The 23,203-nt window shown below is 38.5% G+C and overlaps 2 protein-coding genes across 5 annotated transcripts in view; one reads left to right on the top strand and one right to left on the bottom strand.

The window, feature by feature from the left end:
- The window catches only part of gaa (alpha glucosidase), a 42,127-nt gene extending 26,803 nt beyond the window's left edge, over positions 1-15,324 (bottom strand). Inside the window, exons 1-9 of one of the 3 annotated variants that reach the window (XM_072242432.1) lie at positions 14,960-15,324; positions 9,924-9,978; positions 8,120-8,781; positions 5,937-6,082; positions 3,042-3,207; positions 2,142-2,238; positions 1,799-1,918; positions 774-892; positions 57-188 (exon numbers count right to left, since the gene is read on the bottom strand). In XM_072242432.1, the coding sequence (XP_072098533.1) occupies positions 57-188; positions 774-892; positions 1,799-1,918; positions 2,142-2,238; positions 3,042-3,207; positions 5,937-6,082; positions 8,120-8,689 (1,350 nt within the window). In that variant the 5' untranslated portion in view covers positions 8,690-8,781; positions 9,924-9,978; positions 14,960-15,324. The remainder of the gene's footprint in view (positions 1-56; positions 189-773; positions 893-1,798; positions 1,919-2,141; positions 2,239-3,041; positions 3,208-5,936; positions 6,083-8,119; positions 8,782-9,923; positions 9,979-14,959) is intronic. The other 2 variants (XM_072242431.1, XM_072242433.1) reach the window with 2 other exon arrangements.
- A 96-nt stretch (positions 15,325-15,420) lies between these two features.
- ccdc40 (coiled-coil domain 40 molecular ruler complex subunit) overlaps positions 15,421-23,203 on the top strand; it is an 88,521-nt gene continuing 80,738 nt past the window's right edge. For both annotated transcript variants that reach the window (XM_072241979.1, XM_072241981.1), the window contains exons 1-2: positions 15,421-15,443; positions 17,222-17,276. In XM_072241979.1, the coding sequence (XP_072098080.1) occupies positions 15,427-15,443; positions 17,222-17,276 (72 nt within the window). In that variant the 5' untranslated portion in view covers positions 15,421-15,426. The remainder of the gene's footprint in view (positions 15,444-17,221; positions 17,277-23,203) is intronic.

Genomic DNA, 23,203 nt, shown 5'->3' with positions numbered 1-23,203 from the left:
TAACTTTCAATCAAATCACTTTGATCAACTCCTTCTTACTTCTGAATTTTTCTTACCACAATCATGACATATTTTAAGCCCTTTTGATGAAACTCTTCAACCATCTCTGCATAGTCTGAAAAGTTCTGTCTGTTGTAAGTGAAGTCTTTTTTCTCGTCCATGTAATCCAAATCATTCCATTGTACATCCTGCAGAAAGAACGATCTTTAACAACAGCAATTCTACATGCAACTGATAAAGAGTAAAATATTTATTTATTGACACTCAGTGCAGAGTTTGAGTTGCTCCGCCCAGCAATCCCCCAATTTAATCCTAACCTAATCGTGGGACATATTACTATGACCGACTAACCTACCAACCGATATGTCTTTGGACTGTGAGAGGAAACTGGAGCACCCAGAGGAAACACACGCGGTCACGGAGAGAATATATAGGCAGCGGCGGGAATTGAACCCAAGTTGCTAGTACTGGAGAGTAATATGCTACTAAGTCACCCAATGTACATATTCCTTTTCCTACATATTGGGCCACACTACTCTTGTGTTTCCAAAGTAAATGCACACCATTTTAATAGTTAAATGTATGGATTAGCTCTTGCAGAGGGAAAATGCCATTCTTTACCATATAATAGATTAATTACTCAATCCATTCATCTAAGTACATGATTAAAGTCCAGTGCTCACTTTCTGCAGCAATTCTTTGGAAGGATCTTTTATTTTACAGGACCAGGCTTTCTTTTGACAGAAAATCCTCTTTTATGTTTGTATTCTCACCTGAGGCATGTGAGCTGTAGTCATGTTCTCCACAACCTCCCGGGTGATGTTGGTACTCCAGTAACCCCAACGACATAAATGGAATCCTAGGCTCCAATATGGTGGCATTATTGGATAACCTACCCAAATCACATAATGTATAATGAGATGTTATGGAAGGTAGAGCTACAATCAAAAGCAATCAAATTGCTTTTTATAACATTGTTGCAGCCAATTGATTACAATTTATTTTGTATAATCTCTACTGTAGGTTGAAAACGTAGCAAACAATTTGCCTACAGTACAGTCGCACAATCATGCAATAATTAGAATAAATTTACTGTAACAGTGATTGTGGAATGAATACTGGCCAGGATATTGAGGAACATTCCATTTGTCTCCTCCATGACAAGAATATTTTATATCAGAGTAAAGACAGACAAGTTCAGAGTTTAATGTTGAAGAAAAGATGGACATTTGGTATAGATAAAGAATAAGATAGATAAAATAGCTGGTTAAATATTGACATGATTGCTTTGGAAAATAGTGCAAATCCAGTCGCAACCACTGGCATTAAAGTTTATTTGCTGTGAATTTACTATTGAAGATTTTTTTTGGCTGTTTCAATTCAGTTCTGTGTGGATGCTTACAGATAACACTAACATATCTCCAAAGTATGAAGTTTACTTGGAGGTGGGGGATACAAAATTCCAAGCACCTGCAGTTTGAGCTCTGAGAAATGAATCTCACAACAGAATTGTAACATCAGTTTTATTTGCTTTTATCAAATATTAGTAGCTAATATCCACTGTACTGTTCTGAATTACTTCTTTTGCCAGCATCCAACTATGCAAATGTATAAATTACCTGTCAAAAAACATTGCTTTAAGATGAATTGTACACAACCAAATGTAGTTTCCACATTATATTATAAAAATCAAACACTGCTGCACCATGATAGTAATCAGAAGGAAATCTAGAATTATCAACGTGTCAGAATTTTAAATGTTAGCTCAGCATAAATAACATAATAGTTGCAATCTTACCAATAACATCCATATACTGCCTGATCACTGTTTTAGGGTCTGGACCCAAAAACACATAAAAATCAAGAATTCCCCCCGTGGTCCTCCAGGTTAGAGCAGGGAATGGCTGGAGTAAAACATCTGGATAAAACAAAATTTGTTAATTTAACAGCATCATTACTGCAATCATCACATGGATTATACAAAGAGGACTGTCAACTCTGTGTAATGAAACAATGTCCAAAATCACCGTGTTTACTTTTCAAAGAAGATAAGAATAGGTAATAACAAACAGATCTTTCAAGTCTCCAAATTCAGACTGAGATATATCTATATATTCAATGAAGATAAGTTAACTTCTTACCCTTGGCATTACTGTTTAACAGAAAAACACCATGAGCAGACCCATCCTCTTCCATCACCATGTAGAAAGGGTGTGAACCATATAAATTGGAATTCAGCTGCAGAAAACAGGACAGTGTGAGTGATTGTACAACATGCTTACTTGGTTTCACATTTCCAAATTTTGTCTCTAATTTACATCATGCCGTGTTTTGCTCAGGAGACATCAGTAGTCCTCCACTAATTTAATCAAACAGCCTTAGAACATGTGGACTACTTTCGGTCCCACCTGTAACAATTTGTGGGATCTTACTTTAGCCTCATCAGTACCTTAGAACCCAATTGGAAGCATGAAAAAAGGAACTGCCTAGAAAAATAGAAGAATGGTTGTGAGCTGCCTTCCTGAGTTGCTGCAGTCATTGAGATGTGGATTACAATCTGTTCAATCTCTTCAGCACCAGAAAGTCTCACTGGATAATGTATCAGACACACACAGTCTGTAATTTTCACTAGACATCGACAAATGCTACAGAGAAAAAGAGATGGGGATTAGAATGAGGTGCCTTATGAAGATTGCTTTAGGTTGGCTCTCAGTACCATCAGCCTGAAACATAACACTGACCAGGTTTTCATATTGTGATAAGCTGTTTCATGAAGCATTTCAGAGTGAAAATTTCAAAATGCTATTGCAAATGCAATGCATAAAACAACATTGAAGTTGCATTTGTTTCCACTGGACTTGAAGAGAGGGGGGAGAAATAATCAGTTGTGGTAAACTGGCATACTTTCTTGCATATAGTTATTGGTAACTTAGATTTCATCAAGATTCATCTCTACTAAGTAAAGTTATCCTGCTTATTTCCATTTCTAGAATTGGTATATTGAAAAGTCCAAGAAAGGAGAAAAATAGCAAACAACTTACACCAGGGCTTTGATCACGATTCCAAAAAGTTAATTGAGTCCAGTTGACATCGAGGATCAAATTTGTCATGTGCTCTCCCAATCCAGTAATGTGCCTTGTGGCAAGAGACGTAGAAATCTGCAGAAACTGGTCAGCATAAAATAATGGAGCCACTGTGGTGTTCAAGCTAAGTAAACAAAACAAAAACATAAAACTCCTTTAGCAGTACTAAATTGAGGTATTTTATACATGACGTTGGACACAACTTGAGCTTTCTGTAAGATTCAATCAGGTAAAGCTACTGAAGGTATTATACAAATTCAAATACAAATTCAGTTACAAGCCAGAGCAAATTATTGCAAATGCTGGAAGCCTGAAATGAAAAATAAAAGATGGAAAAAAGGGCTGGAAATGAATGTCATGTCAGGTAGCATCGAGAGAAAGTGAAAGAGTTTATATTCCCGGCCAACGACTTTGAATCTGTTATAGGAAAGCAGATTGGAAGGTAATAAATAACAAAATATGTCATGTTGCAAGGCAAAAGAGCGTTAACGTGTCAAATGAAGGGACAAATGCTGACCCATTACCTTGCAACATGACATATTTTATTATTTAATTCCTCCCCATCTTCTTTCCTACAATATAAAAAAGATAGAGGTGGGAGCAACATAATTATTACCAACAACAGTTGTCAGAAAAAATAGGAAGTGGTATGACTTGAAGTTGAACTCAGTGTTTGTTTTGCAGCCACAAGAGCTTGTCCAGATGCTGGAAATGTTGAGCTACACACGCAAAATGCTGGAGGAACTCAGCAAGTCAGGCAGCACCTATGGAAGATAGTGAGCAGGTCTGATGAAAGGTCTTGGTCCAAAATGTTGACAGTTCATTTCCCTCCATAAATTGACTTGATGACTTCCTCCAGCATTTTGCATGTGTTGTTCACTTTGAATGCGATGAGACGCCAAATCAATAACCAAAATGCAGTTCCTCAAACTTAGATTGCACTTTATAGAAACTGTACACAAAGACAATGATGATAAGATCAAGAACATTGTGGAATGGAAAGTAAAAATAAACAATACAGAGATGTACAGTTCAAAATTGTTGGCCACGTACAGGTCTCATTACTTCAGAGAACACAGGTTCAAGTTGTGAACTTGAATTAATTTAAATTAAATAAATCTGAAATGAAGACACAAGAGCGTTCTGCAGATGCTGGAAATCCAGAGTAACACACACAAAATGCTGGAGGAACTCAGCAGGTCAAGCAGCAACTATGGAAATGAATAAACAGTTGACGTTTCGGGCAGAGACCCTTCTTCAGGACTAGAAAGGAAGGGGAAGATGCCAGAATAAAAAGGTGGGGGGAGGGGAAAGAGGGTTAGCTAGAAGGTGATAGGTGAAGCCAGGTGTGTGGGAAAGGAAAATCTGGTATGCATAAAGCTACTAGAAAAAAATCAAATTGGTTCAAATGCCTTTTTTTGAAATGTAAACCCACCATCCCTGCCCCTGACCCTTAACTGCCCTCTAGTGGTTCAGCAACTAAGCCTCCAGCCATTTCAACAAAAGCAAGACACTGAAAAGAGAAACAGAAAACGCTGACAAGACTCAGCAGATCGAGCATCATCTCTGAAGAAGAGCAGAACTGCCAATAATTTGAAAAAGTAACACTTTATTCCTCTCGGTACTTTTTTAAAAACCCTGTATACATATTAATTTAATGTAAGTGGGTTTCATAGACGAAGCCACCATTTAATTGTGTTTCTTGTCCTTGAGAAGACAGCGGTAAGCCGTCTTCTTGAACTGCTGCCGTCCTTGATATAAGGATACACCTACAATGTGGTTAGGGAGAGAGTGCCAGCATTTTGACCCAGCAACAATGAAGGAATGGAGTCAGGGCGGTGCGTGGCTTGAAAGGCAACTTTGTTGTCTTTGTCCTTCTGGCAAGTAGATATCAGGCCTTTGAAAGGATATGTCCAAGGAACCTTGGTGGGTTGCTGCAATATATCCTGTAGATGGTACAAACTGTTGCCACTGTGCATAGGTGGTGAAGTTAGTGAATCGTTGTGGATGAAGTGTCTACCAAGTGGTTTGCTATGCGCTGCTTGTTGTCAAGCTTCTTGAGTGCTGGTGGACCTCCTGATCTCCATCTATGTTGGATTTGTTTTGATGATGTTACTTATCATTCCAATGCTTCTGATTCTTTTTCATTTACACATAACCCAGGATTGTGTTGTGGTTGGCAGGACCTATGACCAAGGATACTGTCTCCCCACATTCCTTCTCTACTCCTTTGTTTTCCCTTCCAGAACCACAAAAGAATCTCCTTATCCTCAATTTTTAGCCAAGCAATTTCTCCAATCAAATGATCATTTGTCATTGCAGATACTACCATTTCATTTTCCCAGCCTTGGCCTCCTACATTGACTTAATGAAATTTGATGGAACTACAAGGAATGGCACCTCGTCTTTCAATTAGACACTCCACTATGTTCCAGATATAGCAACGATTTCAACAATTTCAGGTCACAATCACTTTCTAATTTCTTCATACAGCAGTTGTTGGTAACGTGGAGTTTCACAACTCCTTTAAACTTCCCTTTTGCTCCGTTAGGTTCCGTTACCATCCTTTTTGCCTTGCACAGCCACTCTACGTCATTCAGTATTTGTAACCTTCTCTCTAAAACTGACCACCTTTTTTCACTTTTCCTTCTATCACCAGTTTCCCTGGCTCTCAATTTGTTTAAAACTAATCACATCTCAATCTTTTTGCACATTTTATGAAAAATTACTGACCTGAAATCCACTTCTCTTTCAAATTTATGAATCTTACACAGTGCTATACACTACCGGACTGAGCTACAGGCATTGGGGGCAGTTAAGAACATCCAAGAGTAAAAGGCTGGACATACTTACAGCACAAGCCCATTTGATTTCCTCTGTATAATGATGCCAAAAGGTCTGGATGAAAATGTTACATTGTAGAGCTGCGTTGAAGCTTTTTCAGTTACTTTTGGGACGTTAAAAGGAACCTCGTACCGTTTGCGCAATGGATCCTTAAGCTGAAAGACAGAAACAAGATCTTACTTACTGCCCATTACACCTGCTGGCATTTAGGGCAGCAATGAAGGTCCTCCATGTCAGCCCTTGGCCATCTTCTCTATTGTGTCCCAGGTATGGTTCAGGGTTCACATTTCTGCCTCATACCGTCACATGCAGATGCAGGACTCTTCATTGCCGTTTCTCTAACAGTTTTGTTTGACCAGTCAGGGTTGTCGGCCCTGAGCTGAACCCCTGAACCTGGAGGACCGGTGAACCACCCTTCGTCTGGCCTCTACCGAAACAAGATCTACTTAAGGGAAACTGTAGCTTCCACATCTACCTTCAATCAGTAAAGCTGAGCATGTTCATTTGCTGTGAATAATACGAAGTAATTAGTTCATTAATGTACCAATAGATTAGACTTGTTTAATGCTTAGTAACAGAACACTACATAATTCAATCAATTTAGCAAAAAATATATAAATTTTGTTGTTAATGACAGTAATTAATTCAGCAGCAGGGAGGGGGAAAATTACTTTTGAGAGCCCCATTTTTAAATGGATGTGCTCTTTGGGAATACACTTCACTTGAAAAAAACAAGACAAAACTCACAGATGAATTGAAAAGCAATTATAGAAGCCACATAGAAGGCAGAAGAACTGGGTGCAGTTCTCTTAAAATTTTGAATTAAAATAACAGACCTCTGTTCTCAGAATTATTGAAATGTATAACACAGAAATGGGCCCGTTTTGGCCAATCTTGTCCATGCCAATGGTAATGCCCATCTTTTTGACTAACCTTGCTAGAGCCAATAATAATGCCTAACTGCACTAACCCTTTTTGCCCTCATGAAGCCCACATCCTTCAATACCTTTCCTATCAAAGTACCTGTCCAAATGCCTTTTAAATGCTTCTGGTCACTTGTTCCAAATATTCACTGTCCTGTGTGGGCCACTTACCTCTCAGATCGCCTTTAGATTTTCCCCATCTCATCTGAAAACTAAATCCTCTTGTTTACACTCCTAGGAAAACCTTCTAGACTTCTGCGAAAATGATTCAGACTATTTATCCTATCAATAGCATCTTGTCAGTTCATCATTTGCTTTTCTTTTCTATAAAAAAAACTGTTGACAGAGGAAAAATCCATTTTTTAAAAGAAGTCTTTACGTACCTGTAATCTTTTTGTCAGAATATTGTTAAAAATGAATCTGAAATTAGCTAATAGTTATCTCACTCTGTAAATCAAAAGTATGCTTGTTTATTCAATTGATTTAAATATAAAAAATACTAAAATAATTCATGGACACATAATCATTCAAAATTATACACCAATACAAAGGTAATAACAAAAAAAGGTGAATTATAAAGATAGTGTTAATTAATGAGACATTACTGAGGAAGTATCAAATAGTGACGTTTAGGTAGATCAAAATCTAACTCATTCCAAGCAAACCAACAATAACTTCCTCTTCCAATCAAATAAAACAATACACATGTAAATTAGGATAAAATGGTCAGTCTTTGAATAAGAAAGTAAATTTTAAAAAGACATAATGATCAAAGAATTTTTTCCATGTTGCTATTCTAAACAAAATAACTTCTTAGCTATAGATAATAACACACACTCATTTAATAAATACTTATAAATTTAAGAAGTTTGATCTGTAACATCCTAGTACTCTTATAAAGAAAGAGATTCCTGGGTACAATAATTGTGTTTTTTTTTTGGGAGTTTATCCTTTAAGCATGACAGTGGAAAGATGAAACATTTTCAGAAGTGTCAATGAACCATCAACTTTATGTCAAGCAGAAGCAGGATGATGCAGAAAACACCTGTTAGAGGAAATTTCAGAAATTTTCTTTTAACTTTAACTTGATTTTACTAGCTTAATCTCACAACTTGACTTTATTTCAAAATATCAGCTATAACTACTTACAACACCAACTGGTAAAATATTGAGATAGATAATAGCTTTATCTGTTCCATTAACATATTTGCAGCAACACACATCTTTATGGCCTCGCTAAAATTAGCTTTTCTAATCAGGATTACTTACTGTGAAATGAAGTCTGCCTGCTGTCTCGTACATTACGCTCAACTGAAGTGTTGTTATGTCATTTGGGAAAAATGTCTTTTCAGTTCGGCTTAGTGTGGCTGTAAAGCCCGTCTTGGTTGGAGAAAGGTTATCCATGTTGTATGTAGGATAATTTGATGGTAAGAAACAAAGAGGTCCAGTCATATTGATAATATTAACCTCTGGAATCCAGCAGCAGCCACGAATCTGACATTCCTTCATGTCAATCTGATCATTAAAAACACAGTCAAACCTTCTATTAGAATCAATATCACAATGTGAGTGACTATGATGACCCCTTCTGAATGGCAGCTTGCTCAGTCCTTTAGGGGCTCCTGATCCATTCTTGTGATTTGTGAATTGCCACAATAACTCCCATTTAATTTTGCCAACATTACTGTATCCAGAAGAGATTACACAATTGGGAATGGAATAATTGTGGTAAATAACCACAACAACTAGAGTGACAGTAAGGAGGATAGCCCCGAACTTAAGAGTCGAAATTAATGGAATTCTGGCTTTAATCATAGATCCAGGTTTGTAAGGTGCCATTCTTCAAATTCCTTAAACCAGGACCCCTACTTTGTCCTGGAAATATGATGAAACGACTGTTAAGACTTGAATCTGCGATTTAGGATCTGTGCCTAAAATGATAGGAGAAACAACATTATTTAAAACAAACAACTTGGCAGTCATAATGCATAAGAACACTGAGCATTTTATTATAATTTTGAAATGTTTGCTGAAGTATCTGATAATGATGTGTTGCTTCACATTAATTTTTGTGCAGTTCATCCAAGAAATACTCAAAGACAGAATCAAGCTGACAGCAGATGATTTTTAGAGAAACCACAATAAATAGAATCTTAAATGAAAATCTAGTCATTATTTGGTAACCCTTGGCTAACACAACTATTATTTTTGATGGAAACATTCCTAATTATCTGATGTAACCAGTAAGAGAAAATCTGCAGAGACTGGAAATCCAAGCAAAACACACAAGATACTGATGTAACTAGAATGTTTTAACACCTGCATATTAACATCTGCATAAACATTATGGTTAATCAAGAAATCTATTACAATCAGACTCAAATAATTAAATTTGAATTAACTTGCTTTAGATTTACACAGCCCTCTACATATTTCATTGTCCTATTCACACCAGACAGCTAGAAGACAACTTCTTTCAGGAAACTAAACCCAGAAATAATGCAGTAAAATTATTATTAAACTAGTTTGAGAATGGCATGATTTTGACGAAACAATGAAATAAGCAAAAAAAAATCATTTTCACTGAAAAACACCAAGTAGAATACCAATTAGATAAAGGAAGCAGACAGTACATGTGCATAGTTTACAAGAAAACTTTTTTTTGCTGTAACTCACCCTGATATTTCACCCCTGGACTGGTGTTTCAAGCTGCTCAACTTCTGAAGGCAATAGTTAAATTGCCTCAAATAAGTTAAGATTTCCTAACTTCAGTATTTTTGCCTAATTTGCATCCATATCACTGAAAACTCTTGAGCACTAACAATTTATTTTCAGTCAGATGTTTGAGGAAAATCATTAAAATCAGAGGAGGCTGCCAAGAGAGACAGAGTAAAGCAAAGTTCAAGATAGTTCATAAACAAATTTAGTGTTACCTGCAGATAACCTATCAAATGATTACAAAAGCTGGAAAATAACAAGGGTCAGGGAGGGTAGGTTTTTCCAATTACTCAGTTATCAGACTGAGTTGTCACTACTGAAGAAATCTAAGTTCACATGAGCTCACATGACTTACTTTAGTCCTTGCTACCTTGTCGTTCTCATTTGTCTTCATAAATCTTTTCAGAAATCTAAACCAACAAAAGACCAACTTAAGCAGAAACTTTATAATTTTTTTAAAATCAAAAATCATCTGTACATGTTTTGGATCAATTGGGGCAGCACTTATAGCTGTCAAGAAATTCTAAACATAAAAATCTAGGCCAGTGCAGTGGCAACTCTTCACAGCAAACTATTTTACCATCATCATGTCTTGTATTAAGTGCGGTATAAAGCCAAAGTTATAGTAAGTGTCATACAGCACAGAAACAGGCACTTCAAGACCACAAGATCAATACTGACATTTTTGCCCATTCACACTAACCACATCTACTTCTTAAATGCAGCAATTATATCTAAATTCCTCCTCTGATAGCACATTCTAGTTATCAAGCACTCTCTGTGAGAACTTACTCCTTATATTCCCTTTAAGAGTCTTTCCTCTCATCTTAAACCAATGCCCTCTTCTGCTTGTTACCCCTACCACAGGAAAAAGATTTTGACGACCTTCTCCACTTATCCACCTCTACTTTATCATTTCCTGTCAGTCACCTTGTGCCTACGGTCACTCTGCAGACATAAAATCAATCTATGTACATAAACTATCCTATGTATTTATATTTATTGTGTTTTTTTATCACGTCTTATTGTGTTTTTTTTTGCTGCATCAGATCCAGACAAACAATTATTTCATTCTCCTTTACACTTGTACACTGCAAATGACTTTAAACAATCTTGAATCTTAGAAGGCTAAGTAAGTAAATGAAATGGGTGAGCAAAGAGGAACATGATATCAAACATTTCTAAATGACTAAAATATACAAAAAAGGAAATGAATAGCCCATGTTAATGAAGGTGTCTAACAGATTGAGGCAAGTGAAATTTAGTTGGGAAAAAGAAAATGGAAGAGAAATTAAACAAATATTTTGCAGAAACTTCTGAAGACAGTGGAGAACAATTGGTCTAATGTGAAAGAAGAGTTCAAAGCAACTCGAATGAGCATTTTTAGATTAATTCTCCCAGACTAGATGATCACAAATATATCCCACCAATTAAGAAGAGAAACAACACAGAAATGGAGATCAGTAACCCAACATCAGAGGCAGGAAAAAACTGGAACATATTAAGGAAGTGGGAATAAGCCAGAGTCAACGTAAACTTATGAAAACACAAATTATGTTTAACAAATCTGTTTTAGGGCGTGTAACCAGCAGAATAAATGAGGACGAACCCAATGAAGTGATTTATTTGGACTTACAGAAGGCCTTTAATAGAGCGTCACAGAAGAAATTATTAAAACAAAATTTAGTACTTATGGAATTGGGTTTGAAACACAGGCAAAGATAAAGGATTAGCTAATAGAGAGAAACAGTGAATAGGAATAAACTGGTCATTTATAAGTTGTGAGGTTGTGATGTGTGGGGGCTGCAGTGATCAATTGCACACATTTAATACCAATGATTTGGACAAGGAAATCAAAGGCAAGATATACAAGCTTGCTGATGGGTCCTGCTGTGAGCGGGGTACAGAGGCCTCAGGGAAATATGGATACATTAAGTGAATGGACAAGGCCAATATAGAAAATAGTAAGGTCATCCACTTTCGTGGAAAGAATAGACAGGTAATTTTTTTTAAATGGTGAGAGACCTCCAGATCCTCATGTGAGATTAATCCAAGTGTCCTCATATATACTAAATTTTTGAAATAATGCAGACATAGCAACCAGTTATAAAGGCTAATCAAACATACTGATTGCAGAATTGGTCTCCTCAACCAAGGAACAAAATACTTGTAATACAAGGAAGGCAGCAAAGGTATGCCAAAGTGATTGCTGGTTTGCTACTGGGGTGGGGTGGGGTGAAGTGCATCACTGGAAAATTGATGATCTGTCAAACAAAGAGGGATTAAGCAGATTGGACCTGCACTTGAGTTTGGATGTCATCTGAATGAAATATTCGTATGGGACTTTACAAGATAGATGTGGACATGATCTTTGCCTGGCTGGCACATCTTCGGCCAGGAGTTACAGTCAAAAGATAATGGCTGGTAAAAAGTTAAAAAGAAATTCCTTTACCAAGATGGAAGTGAAGGCTCATTTGTTGAATTTGACCAAGAGAGAAATCAATAGATTTTTAAGATACCAGTGGATATCAACTTTGTCAAGCAAACTGGCACTGAGGTTTATGATCAGCCCCCGTCTCACTCAGTGGAGAAGCTGTTACTTATATCATACTATTTAAAGTACCAATCTAACATTTCGTGCAGATGTGTTCAAAGGTGGGGAGAGCTTTACCCATGATGGACTGTGCTGAAACCACTACTTTTTGTAGGAATTTCCATTCAAGGGCATTGATGTTTCCATACTAGGTTGTGATGAAGCCAGTAAATATATTCTCCATACACATCTATAGAAGTTTGTCAAACATTTAGATGCCATGCTGAATATTCTCAAACTCCTAAGGAAGTAGAGGTGCTGCTCTGCTTTCTTTGTAATTGCACACGTGCTGGGCCCAGGGCAGGTCCTCAGAGGTAATAACACCGAGGAATTTAAGGTTGCTGACCCTCTCCACTTCTGATCCTCCGATAAAGACTGGCTCATGGATTTCTGATTTTCTCCTCCTGAAATCAACAGTCAGCTCCATGGTCTTGCTGACATTGAGCAAGAGGTTGTTGTTATGGCACCACTTAGCCAGATTTTCAATCTCCCTCCTATATTCTAACCAATGGCCTCTGAAACACACTGATTCAATAACCTGCATTCATCTTTTCTACATACAGGGAATCAATTGAGCTCACTCTGCACAGATAAAAGATATGCAGCAGGATAGACTGGGTGGAAAGCAGATCCTGAGAACCCATGCCTACCACAAATCAAATGCTGAATATCAGTTCCTGAACATGGGTAACCTAAAAACACTGAAAATATACTACCAAAGCAGTAAGTATTTGTAATCCCAATGCTTGGAAGCATCAGGTGCTCACCAGATTATATCTGTAAGCATTTTCAGAAAGAAATATAAGTCATTAACACAGATGGCTGTGGAAGACAAATCACTGGGTATACCAAACATGAAGGCTGACAGGTTGTTGATTAGCAAGGGTGTCAAACATTACGGGGAGAAGGCAGGAAAATCAGAGGGATAATAAATCAGCCATGATGGAAAGGTGGAGCAGACTCAATGGGCCGAATGGCCATATTCTCAACTTATGGTTCATTTGCTGATTATTTGCGGAGTTTGTCACTTCATACACCAACCTTTTCAGAGAAAGTTGCAGTAGGCACAGTCATCGCTTTTCTCAGTTTAAATTTGTCAATGTCATATAAGACAAGTTCCTCTGCGCTAATGACAGGTCTTTATATTGGTGGTAGTTCTGATGCTACAGAGCACCTTATTGTCATAGAATCAAAGAGCATGGAAACAAGCTACTCGACCCAATTCATCCACACCAACCAGTACGGCACCCACAGCATTCTGTGCCAGTGATTCAAGAGCTTACCGAGACACTTAATATCAACAACCTATTTTCAACTACTCTCTCAAACAGTGCTCAAACTACAAGACACATTTAAAGTAAAGGGGAGGAGATTCAGAAATGATATGAGGGGGACCTTTTTTCACCCAGAGAGTGGCAAGTGTAAAAGTGTCTCCCTTGAAATCTCAAACACGAGGAAATCTGCAGATGCTGGAAATTCAAGCAACACACATCAAAGCTGCTGGTGAACGCAGCAGGCCAGGCAGCAGCTTTGATGTGTGTCCCTTGAAATCTCTTCTCCTTTTCCACAATCTGTGTTCTGCAGTTTTATGCACCTCCGACAGAAGAGATGTTTCTAACAGTCTATCTAAATTATACTCCTCTTAATTTTATAAACTTCAGTTTTGCTCTGTTTAAGTCTTCTCTACTCCAGGGAAAACAGACTTGGCTTCTGCATTCTCTCCTCATAAGTGAACTGCTCTGTCTCCAATGCTATCACATCCTTCATTCATATCGCATGGTGACCAGAATTGCATGCAGTAGTCCAGCTCAGGTCTGAACAAGGTTTTAAAGTTTATGAAGCATAAACCTCCTACTTATGTATTTAATGCCTGACTAATGAAGACTAGTACTCCATATCCTTTCTAACATTTACCTATCTGTGTTGCCACCTTTAATAATTTATTGACTTGTAATCCAAGGCGCCTCTGATGCTTGATATACCCCAAGACCCAGCCGTTCATGGTGATGTCCTAGCCTCATTATTTCTCCCAAATGCATCATCTCGCATTTGCCTGAACTAAATACAATTGCCACGTTTCAGCCCATTTCACCGACGCATCCAAACTACTCTGCAGGCTAAATCTAACCTCCATATTATCAACAGCTCTGGCAATCACCACTGTTGTTAGCTGAATCAAAGGCATATAGGAGTAAGTGTGAAAATCTGGTTGAATGGTGCCACAACAACCTCTCACTCAATGCCAGCAAAACCAATTGACTACAGATGGAAAAGTGTTCTCAGTATTATTTATTATTTTTTATTTGCAGTTTGTCTTCTGCACATCAACTGGTTGTCAATCTTTGTGTGTAGTTTTTCCATTGATTCTATTGTTTTTATTTGTTCTACTGTGAATGCCTGCAAAAAATTAATCTCAAGGTAATATATGCTGATGTATACGTACTTTGATAATACAGTCACCTTGAACTTTGAATCTTTGTGTTATGCATAACCTAACTATTCATGCCACCTATATCCAGGGCAGAAGCAATCTGTCTCCTATTGCCAAGCCAATATTGAATCCTGGTCCCCACCGTGGCCTGGATATTACTTTGAAAATTTCCCAAAGCCTTACTGAAGTCCATGTAAATCACATCTACTTCCCTGCTTTTGCAGTTATACTTTGTTACATTCAAGAATCTACCTTGCAGAAGCTCATGTTGGCTGTACCTTCTAGTAAATGACAGCCCAAGAAACGCGAAACCCCTTTAAAAAACACACACAAATGGCAACCAAACATCGTAAATAAAAATGCTTACCCTTTCATAATTCAAGAGTGAGACTAATAATTACAGGTCAAAGGCCGAGATACAGAAGTTGTGGCAATGGTTTGCAGAACCGAATTGAGGGGCTGAATGGCCTCCGTCTGCCTCCCCCCACGGGAGGCCCTCGAGTTTGGACCTCAGCGGGACAAAGTGCTGGAAACACCCGGCCAAGCCGCTGCTGACCTAGGCGTAGTGAAACGTGGAAGTACATTGACAGAGGGGAGCAGCTCTCGAGTAACAAGGCACCAGAGGCCGGCCTCTCATCAGACACAGCCAACCCACCGCCCGGCCGCCTCCCCACTCGCCGGATCCCGGCACCACCCGACTGCGGAGTAGGAACACCAACCTCGCTCGTACCAAGACAAGTACCCCCCTCCCTCTCCGCGAAACGTGGCACAGTCCGACACGTGATTCCCGAGCCGGCCCCGGGTTGTTGTCTCTGTCTCTTAGCAACGGAGAACATGGCGGAGGAGGAGAGGTACCCTGGTTCGGGACTGGGTGGTGTCCGAATTGCTTACTTTAGATGAGAAATGTTGACTAACAGATGGCTTTTATTATTTCTTTAGAGTGCATGAAAGATCTTCGGTGTCATTATTTAGTTCTTTAATTGCCGACGACGTCCCTTGTATTTGGGTTTGCTTTGAATTAGTTTGAGTATAACTTTTGAAGTTCTCTGGATGTTCAGTTCTTAAAAGTTTTGTTTATGTCAACGTTTAATTGTGAAAAATAAATTTTCTCTTAATTTTTTTACTGCGTGATGGTTTGGTAATGGAACGGTACCTCCAACTAGTTTTAGAAATATTATCTTAGATAGTTGGTGATGGGCTGAAGGGTTGGCTTGATTAAAACAAAAGCAAAATTTTGTAGATGAAGCAACTCTTTTCCATACTCATGAGAAAGAGACCATTCATCCCTTCAGATTTGTATGAGCTCATAGAGCAAACCCATTTCCACAGCAATTATCCCACTGATCTATTACACACATAATCCAATCAATATGAGAATGGAAACCATTGATAGTAGCCAAATAGACTATCATCCTGCATGACATTTGGGATGTAATTGGAAACCTGAACAATCAGAAGAACCTCATGCAGTTACAGAGAGAACATGCAAATAGTATACAGAACTGGAAGTCAGGATAGAATTTCATGAAGCTGTCAAGCCACATCTTGTTTTATTTTAAAGCAGATACAGAGATCAACATTTCATTACCTTTAATTGAAGTAAATGGAGGAAATAGATATTGTGATTCTGGTGTAGTTATTGATCAAATGACATTCATATGGATACAGATTGGAAGGAGCCATCAACGAATGAGTAGAAAGGGATAGAATGATGATTGGAGAAAGTGATTAATATGTAAATAAGCATTGCAATTCGAAAAATACTATGACAGTCCTTAGCGTGAGATTATGCTATACAAATTGATCAACTGATTCTTTCAGACTACCCTAAGGCAAGCAATTTTTAAAGGGTCCAAAGCAGGGCAAAGTTAAGGTTAGAAGAGAAGCTGGCATAATAAATTATATGACTAAAAAGAATTGTTTTGTGATATAACTATTTTTCTTCAAGCAGCTTTGAATAGTAGTCATCTTAATATCTCAAATCTATACAGATTTACTTCCTGCCGTTTGATCAGTTGATGCCAGGTGATTTATACTATTTTGATACTGCAGTTATCCTTGGCATTAGTTTCAAAGAATCTCAAAACAGGTATTGAGATTGGAATTTAATAAATGCATGGAACTGTTACATTTCTATTTCTATTTATTTAAAGATACAGCACAAAAATAGGCCCTTTACGGCCCAGAAAGCCTGTACAGCCTAATTACACTCATGCAACCAATTAACCCTAAACACCTGTACATCTTTGGAACTTGGGAGGAAACTGGAGCACCCAGAGGAAGCCCATTTAGTTATGGGGAATGCACATACTCCTTAGAGAGAGTGGCGAGAATTGAACCTTGTCACAGGCACTGTAACAGTGTTAGGCTAACTGCTTTGTTTCTAATATTATAAATGATGTAATAGAATTATAATATTTTGAAAGAGGTTTGACTATCTAGGATTGGTTTCAATTACTCTTACATAGACATTATGTAGATGTAGAACCTAGCCTTTCTTTTTCCAGAAATTTACTTTTAAAATATTAGTTTTAGCATTGGTCACTGTTAATGCTTCCAGTAAATCACTTCCATATCTCAGAACTTAGCATTTATTTTCTGTTTAACTGGTGTTTCTCTCTTACTATAGTCTCACTTCTGAGATCGCTGAAAGCTTGAAACAAGATCAAGATGTATCAGAGAAGGTAAATGCATATTTAGCTGTTTCATTTTTATTGTACCATTTAGTTCACCAATTTAAGTTGTAGATCTTCAGGTGCCAGCGTAGCGTAGTGGTTCACACGGCACTATTAGAACTGGGGATGTTCTGGAGTTCGGAGTTCAATTCCAGGATTGTCTGCAGGGAGTTTTTATGGTCTCCCTGCGAGTGCATGCATTTCCTCTGGGCCCTCCAGTTCCTTCCACAGTACAAAGACGTTCCGGTTAGTAGGTTAATTGGTCATTGTAAATTGTCCTGTGGTTAGGCTGGTGTTAAATAGGTAGTTTGCTGGATGCTATGGCTCACTGTACTGGAAGGGCCCGTTCCATGCTGTATCTCTAAATAAATAAATAAAGAGACCTGTCAGAATCTTTGTGCCAGTTCATATCGGGATTCCGGCACGGTACATTCGGCCCTCCTTATCCGCGAGTTCCGGATGCGCGAATTAAACCAACCGCGAATTGAGAAAACCCAGAAGTGCTCTTGCAGCACTTGTTGTTCGAGAATGTTCAGACTTCTTTTTTCATGTCATTGTTCCCTAAACAATGCAGTATAACAACTATTTTACATAGCATTTACATTGTATTAGGTATTATAAGTAATCTAGAGATGATTTAAAGTATACGGGAGGACGTGCGTAGGTTATCGTGGATCGGGATCGGAAAAAAAATGGAAGTTCACTTACTAAGTAAGTCAGAACAGGTACATCCGGTACTATTTAGCGTCAGTTAGTCAAACGTTTGTCTTAGTATCTATTTTACCTTTCTATGCATATAAAACACTTAAGAAACGTATGTTTCAGAGCCGGGTTCGTTCGATCCAGTGACAGACTGCTCCTGAATGTGCTGTCTATCCCTGCCGGGTTGACGTGAAGGATCAAAAACCCAAAACCCCAAAACCCAATAATTAAACCACTGTGTTGCTTAGTAATAATTGTAGCTTTCATCAGGACAAGCCCTTTCTCACTTTATCCTTTAAAATTGTTCCGATCGTTGACCAACTGTAGCCTAATGCTTTTCCCATGATCAATGGCTTTTCACCTCTTTCCGATCGCTTTATTATTTCCACTTTATTTTCAATCGTGATCATTTTTGTGAACAGAAACACTATGGATTCAGAGCTCCACCACCGGGTCCTAATGTCCACCGTTCTGGGACAGGTTAAATAAGGTCCAGGGTTCCGCTGGGTCCTAAGATCCACCTCATTGAGCCAAATCAAATGAGGGACTTGAGCATCCGCGTATTTTGGTATCCGCGAGGGATCCCGGAACCAATCCCTCGCGGATAAGGAAGGCCGACTGTACTATAACAACTGGGCATGGCTCTGTGTTTAAAATGATCATACTTCCTGTTTCTGAAATACCATACTGAAGAATCTGAGTGAGTTGAAGGTGCAAAAAGTGGAAGTGCCATTCATTGTTTCTTATTTCCTTCTACTGGTAGTTACCCTCCATTTCACTTAATCATCATATGACAAAAGATGGAGGTTTAAAAAAAAGGGAATAATGAAATAACAGTTAGTTTTCCAAACATGAAAGACAGAATCTCAATATGGGTGTCCTATTTCCTTTAATTCCTCTGCCATCATTTGAAGCATCAAATACTGTTGGTCAAAGCCATATTAGATTAATTATTAGCAAGGCTAAAGCTGTCATAAAAAAACAAAATGTGTTGAAAACACTTAGCAGTCAGGCATCGTCTGTGGAAAGAAACAAGAGTTGACATTTCTTTGTCAGAAACAGAGAAGAGAGAAAACAAGTAAACTTGAAGCTGCAGAAAGGGTGGGGAAGGGATGGATAGGACAAAAGATGAGGCCAGGATTGTCATAAATATAGCCTGTTGATAAAATCATCTGGTTGACAAATTAACAAGCATAGATCAGAGAAAAAAAAATGATCAAAGGAGCAAGTAACAGCTGCAAAATGTGGGTCAGAATGGCAGGAAATGCCCAGAAGATTAGGAACTATCAATGGAGAGAAAAAAAAGCTGAGTTAATGTTACAGATGATAACTTAGACCCTAAAAGATGTAGGAGCAGAATTAGGTCATTTGGCCCATTGAGTCTGCTCCGCCATTCAATCATGGCTGATCCTTTTCTCCCCTCCTCAGCCCCACTCCATTGGCCTTCTCCCCATAACCTTTGATGCCATATCCAATCAAGAAACTATTAAACTCAAGGAAACACGTGACGCAATGACAGAGACAGCTGCTTAGAATGGTGCTCCACGCTGGTGGTATATAATTATCTTTTAAAAATTTGCTTTCACAGTTTATTTTATCACTGTTGTAGCTCTAAAGTGTTACTATCCGTGTAAGATGTCAAAACAACTTAAAACAAAGGCTTCCAGAGATATTAAGAGGCATTTGAGGTTGTAGTGCTCCGGGCAGATGGCTTCTAATCAAAATGGCGGAGGACCATTGTCTGAGGGAGACCAACATGAGGCAAGTCATGACTTGGCTGACATGTGGATTTGAAAAAAATCTCGGACGACCTGGTAGGCCTTGAAAATATACATTGATCTATATTGTTAGTGGAGTCAAAGCTGTCATCGCTGGTAACCAGGCTTGCAGATGTCGAGAAGCAGGTTGACTATCTAGAAGCGGCGGGTAGGGAACGAGAAGTCAACCCATTGGCTACCAAAGCGGATATTGACCAGCTCACAGATAAACCGGAGGACATCGGGAACCGTAATCGGCACAACAATTTCCAATTCGTCGGTATTCCAGAGGGAAAAGAGGGGCAGGATATCATCGCGTTCATGGATAAACTAGTCTCGGAGCTTGTCAGCGATCGGGAGGAAAAGCTTGAAATAGAACACACACACAGAGCGCTGGGCCCTAGACCCAGTATTGGAGATAGGCCTCGGCCTATCCTCGCAAGGTTCCTCAGGTCAAAGGATTGAGATTTTGTGCTGCGAGCGGTGAGAGTCAAGGGCAAGTTTTCCTGGGACAACAATCATGTTATGATCTTCCTGGACTTCTCCATACCCACACAAGTAAAATGAGGAAAGTTTGAAGAATGTAAGAAGATGCTTCGGGGGCAGAATGTGAGCTTTGCGCTGCTTTACCCAGCCAAGCTAAGAATAGAGACTAAGGACGGTTTCAAGTTTTTTGAGTGCCCACGTAAAGCAAGAAAATTTATGGAGGAGATGGGGGAGTTTAACTACGCTCGTTAAATTGAGCAAGATGTGAGTCGGGTTGTGTTTATTATTTTTTTAAATATTGCTGGATTGTATTGTACTGAAGCTACCTTAATCTCACTAGGGCTGACATACTGTTAAGTGTGCTATGTTGATTGTGAAATTGCACCGGCATTGTTTCTGAGCAGTTAAAACTGGTCTGGGCATTTCATAGACCATAATCCTTTGTGGAAGGGATGTTTGGCTGTGTTCTGTGGCCACTGTTACGCGCGGGAGAGTTCTACGTGCCATTTTGTTACTTTTCAGTTTAAACGGGGGTCTATGAGTCAGTGTCAAAATATTGTAATGTATTTGTTTGTTTGTCCTAACTATGACTTCTCTTAATTCAGATAAAATATGTTTCACCACGTGGAATGTTAACAGTCTGGGGAATCCTATAAAAAGGAGAAAAGTGATGAATAAGCTCGAGACAAAAATGGGATGTGGTATTTCTACAGGAAACACATTTATCAGCAGAGGAATCAGTAAAGCTACTGGGGAGTTTTACAGATCATGTTTTTTACAGTGCAGGGTCAACTAAGAGCAGGGGTGTTATAACACTTATCAATAGGTGGCTGCAGTTTAGATGTGAGAAACAGATTAAAGATAAAGCAGGGAGAATTCTTACTATTTTGGCAGAAGTACAGAAGCAACATATTATTTTTAGCAAACATATATGCACCTGATATAGAAGATGCAGGATTCTTTGTTGATCTTGAAGGAAAGTTACATTCTATTGGAGCTTATGATATCATACTTGGGGAGATTTTAATTTGGTAATGGATCCAATCATCGACCGTAGTAAGATGTTGTCATATAGAACCTCAAAACTCACTGTGATGGTGCAAAAAATGTGTAAAGCCCTTGGGCTTGTGGATGTTTGGCACCTTATGAATCCCAATGGGAGGGATTACACATTTTTTTCTGCAGTTCATAAAATATACACAAGGATTGATTTCTTCCTTATATCCAAGTCACTTATTCAGTCTGTGTCTCCATGTGCAATTGGTAATATTATAATATCAGATCATGCTTGGGTTTGCCTAGAGACAATACCTCAGTACAAGAGAATGCAGTCACATAGATGGAGATCTAATTCATCCTTGTTACAAGATTCAATGTCTAGGCAAGCTATGAGACAACAAATCAAGGAGTATTTAGAGATAAATACACCTACAACCTCCTCGCCATGGACTAACTGGGAAGCCCTGAAGGCAGTTTTGAGGGGATATACTATTCAACATACTTCTTGTATGAAAAAACAGAATAATCAGAAAATTACAAACTTAGAAAATAAAATCAAAGAGATTGAGACAAAATTGAAGCAGCAGATGTCATCCAAAGGTTTGAGAGAACTAACACGGCTGAAATATCAATACAACCTAATCCCAGAAAGTAGAATTTTGGCTTTTCAGGGCAAGACAAAGGCAATTTGAATCCAGGGAAAAAGCTGGCAAGCTTATGGCAAGATGTATAAAACAGAGAGAATCAATATCTATCATCCCAGCTATTAGATTAGCAACAGGTGATATTTTGGCGACACCTAAAGATATTAATGATGCATTCCAAGAGTTTTATAAGGACCTATATACGTCAACCCCCAACTCTAGAGGAAGAAATTGATAGCTTTCTGAGGCCATTAGGGTTACCTAAGTTGACGAAAGAACAACAACAATTCTTTGATTCTGTTATAACATTGGAAGAAATTATATCACTGATTAAGACTTTACCTACTGGGAAAGCTCCTGGCCCAGATAGATTTACAGCGGAAGTTTTTAAATGCTATGCGGAGGAGCTAGCTCCTCTACTGCTGAGTATGTACAATGAGTCTATAGAGCGGGGTAATTTACCCCCTACTTTATCACAAGTGCTAATTACATTGATTCTGAAAGAGGGTAAAGATCCGTGTGAATGTAAGAATTATAGACCAATTTCCCTAATCCCAACAGGTGTGAAAATTTTATCAAAGATTCTTGCAAACCATTTAGGCACAGTAATAACACGGTTGATACGTAGTGATCAGGTGGGATTTATCAGGGGCCACAGCTCATCTGATAACATAAGGCGTCTTGTTAATATTATGTGATCGGTGGCCGATAATTAGTCACCTATAGCAGCTATCTCACTCAATGCTGAAAAAGCATTTGATCGAGTGGAATGGGGCTATCTGTTTAAGATTCTTCAATTTTTTGGATTTAGACTCATCTTTTTAAAATGGATTAGGCTGTTATATAATAACCCTGAAGCAGTGGTTCAAACTAGTGGTTACATTTCACCTTACTTCTCTCTTAAAAGGGGTACCCGACAGGGTTCCCCACTTTCTCCAATGTTGTTCTGTCTAGCTCTGGAGCCCCTGGCAGCAGCTATCAGAGAGAATGAGAACTATATAGGGGTATCTGTGGGAGGACAGGCTCATAAACTGATGCTTTATGTGGATGATATTTTATTATTTGTGTCGGACCCTAGTCGGTTGGCGCCATGTCTTTTTAACATTATAAAGTCTTACTCTAGATTCTCAGGTTATAAGGTTAATTGGACAAAATCGGAAGCTCTACTGTTGACTGCATATTGCCCTGCATCTGCTTTTTACCCAGGCCAATTTCACTGGCTGAAGAAGGGTATACGATATTTAGGTATGAATTTTCCCCCTCAACTGAAGGATTTAGTAAGGGTAAATTCTGATCCATTATTGCAGAGAATTTCATGTGATGTAGACAGATGGTCATCATTGTATTT

The sequence above is a fragment of the Mobula birostris genome, chromosome 24 (assembly GCF_030028105.1).
Source record: "Mobula birostris isolate sMobBir1 chromosome 24, sMobBir1.hap1, whole genome shotgun sequence".
NCBI lineage: Eukaryota > Metazoa > Chordata > Chondrichthyes > Myliobatiformes > Myliobatidae > Mobula > Mobula birostris.
Note: the sequence above shows the minus strand (reverse complement) of the source record. Positions and strands in the feature narration are given on the sequence as shown.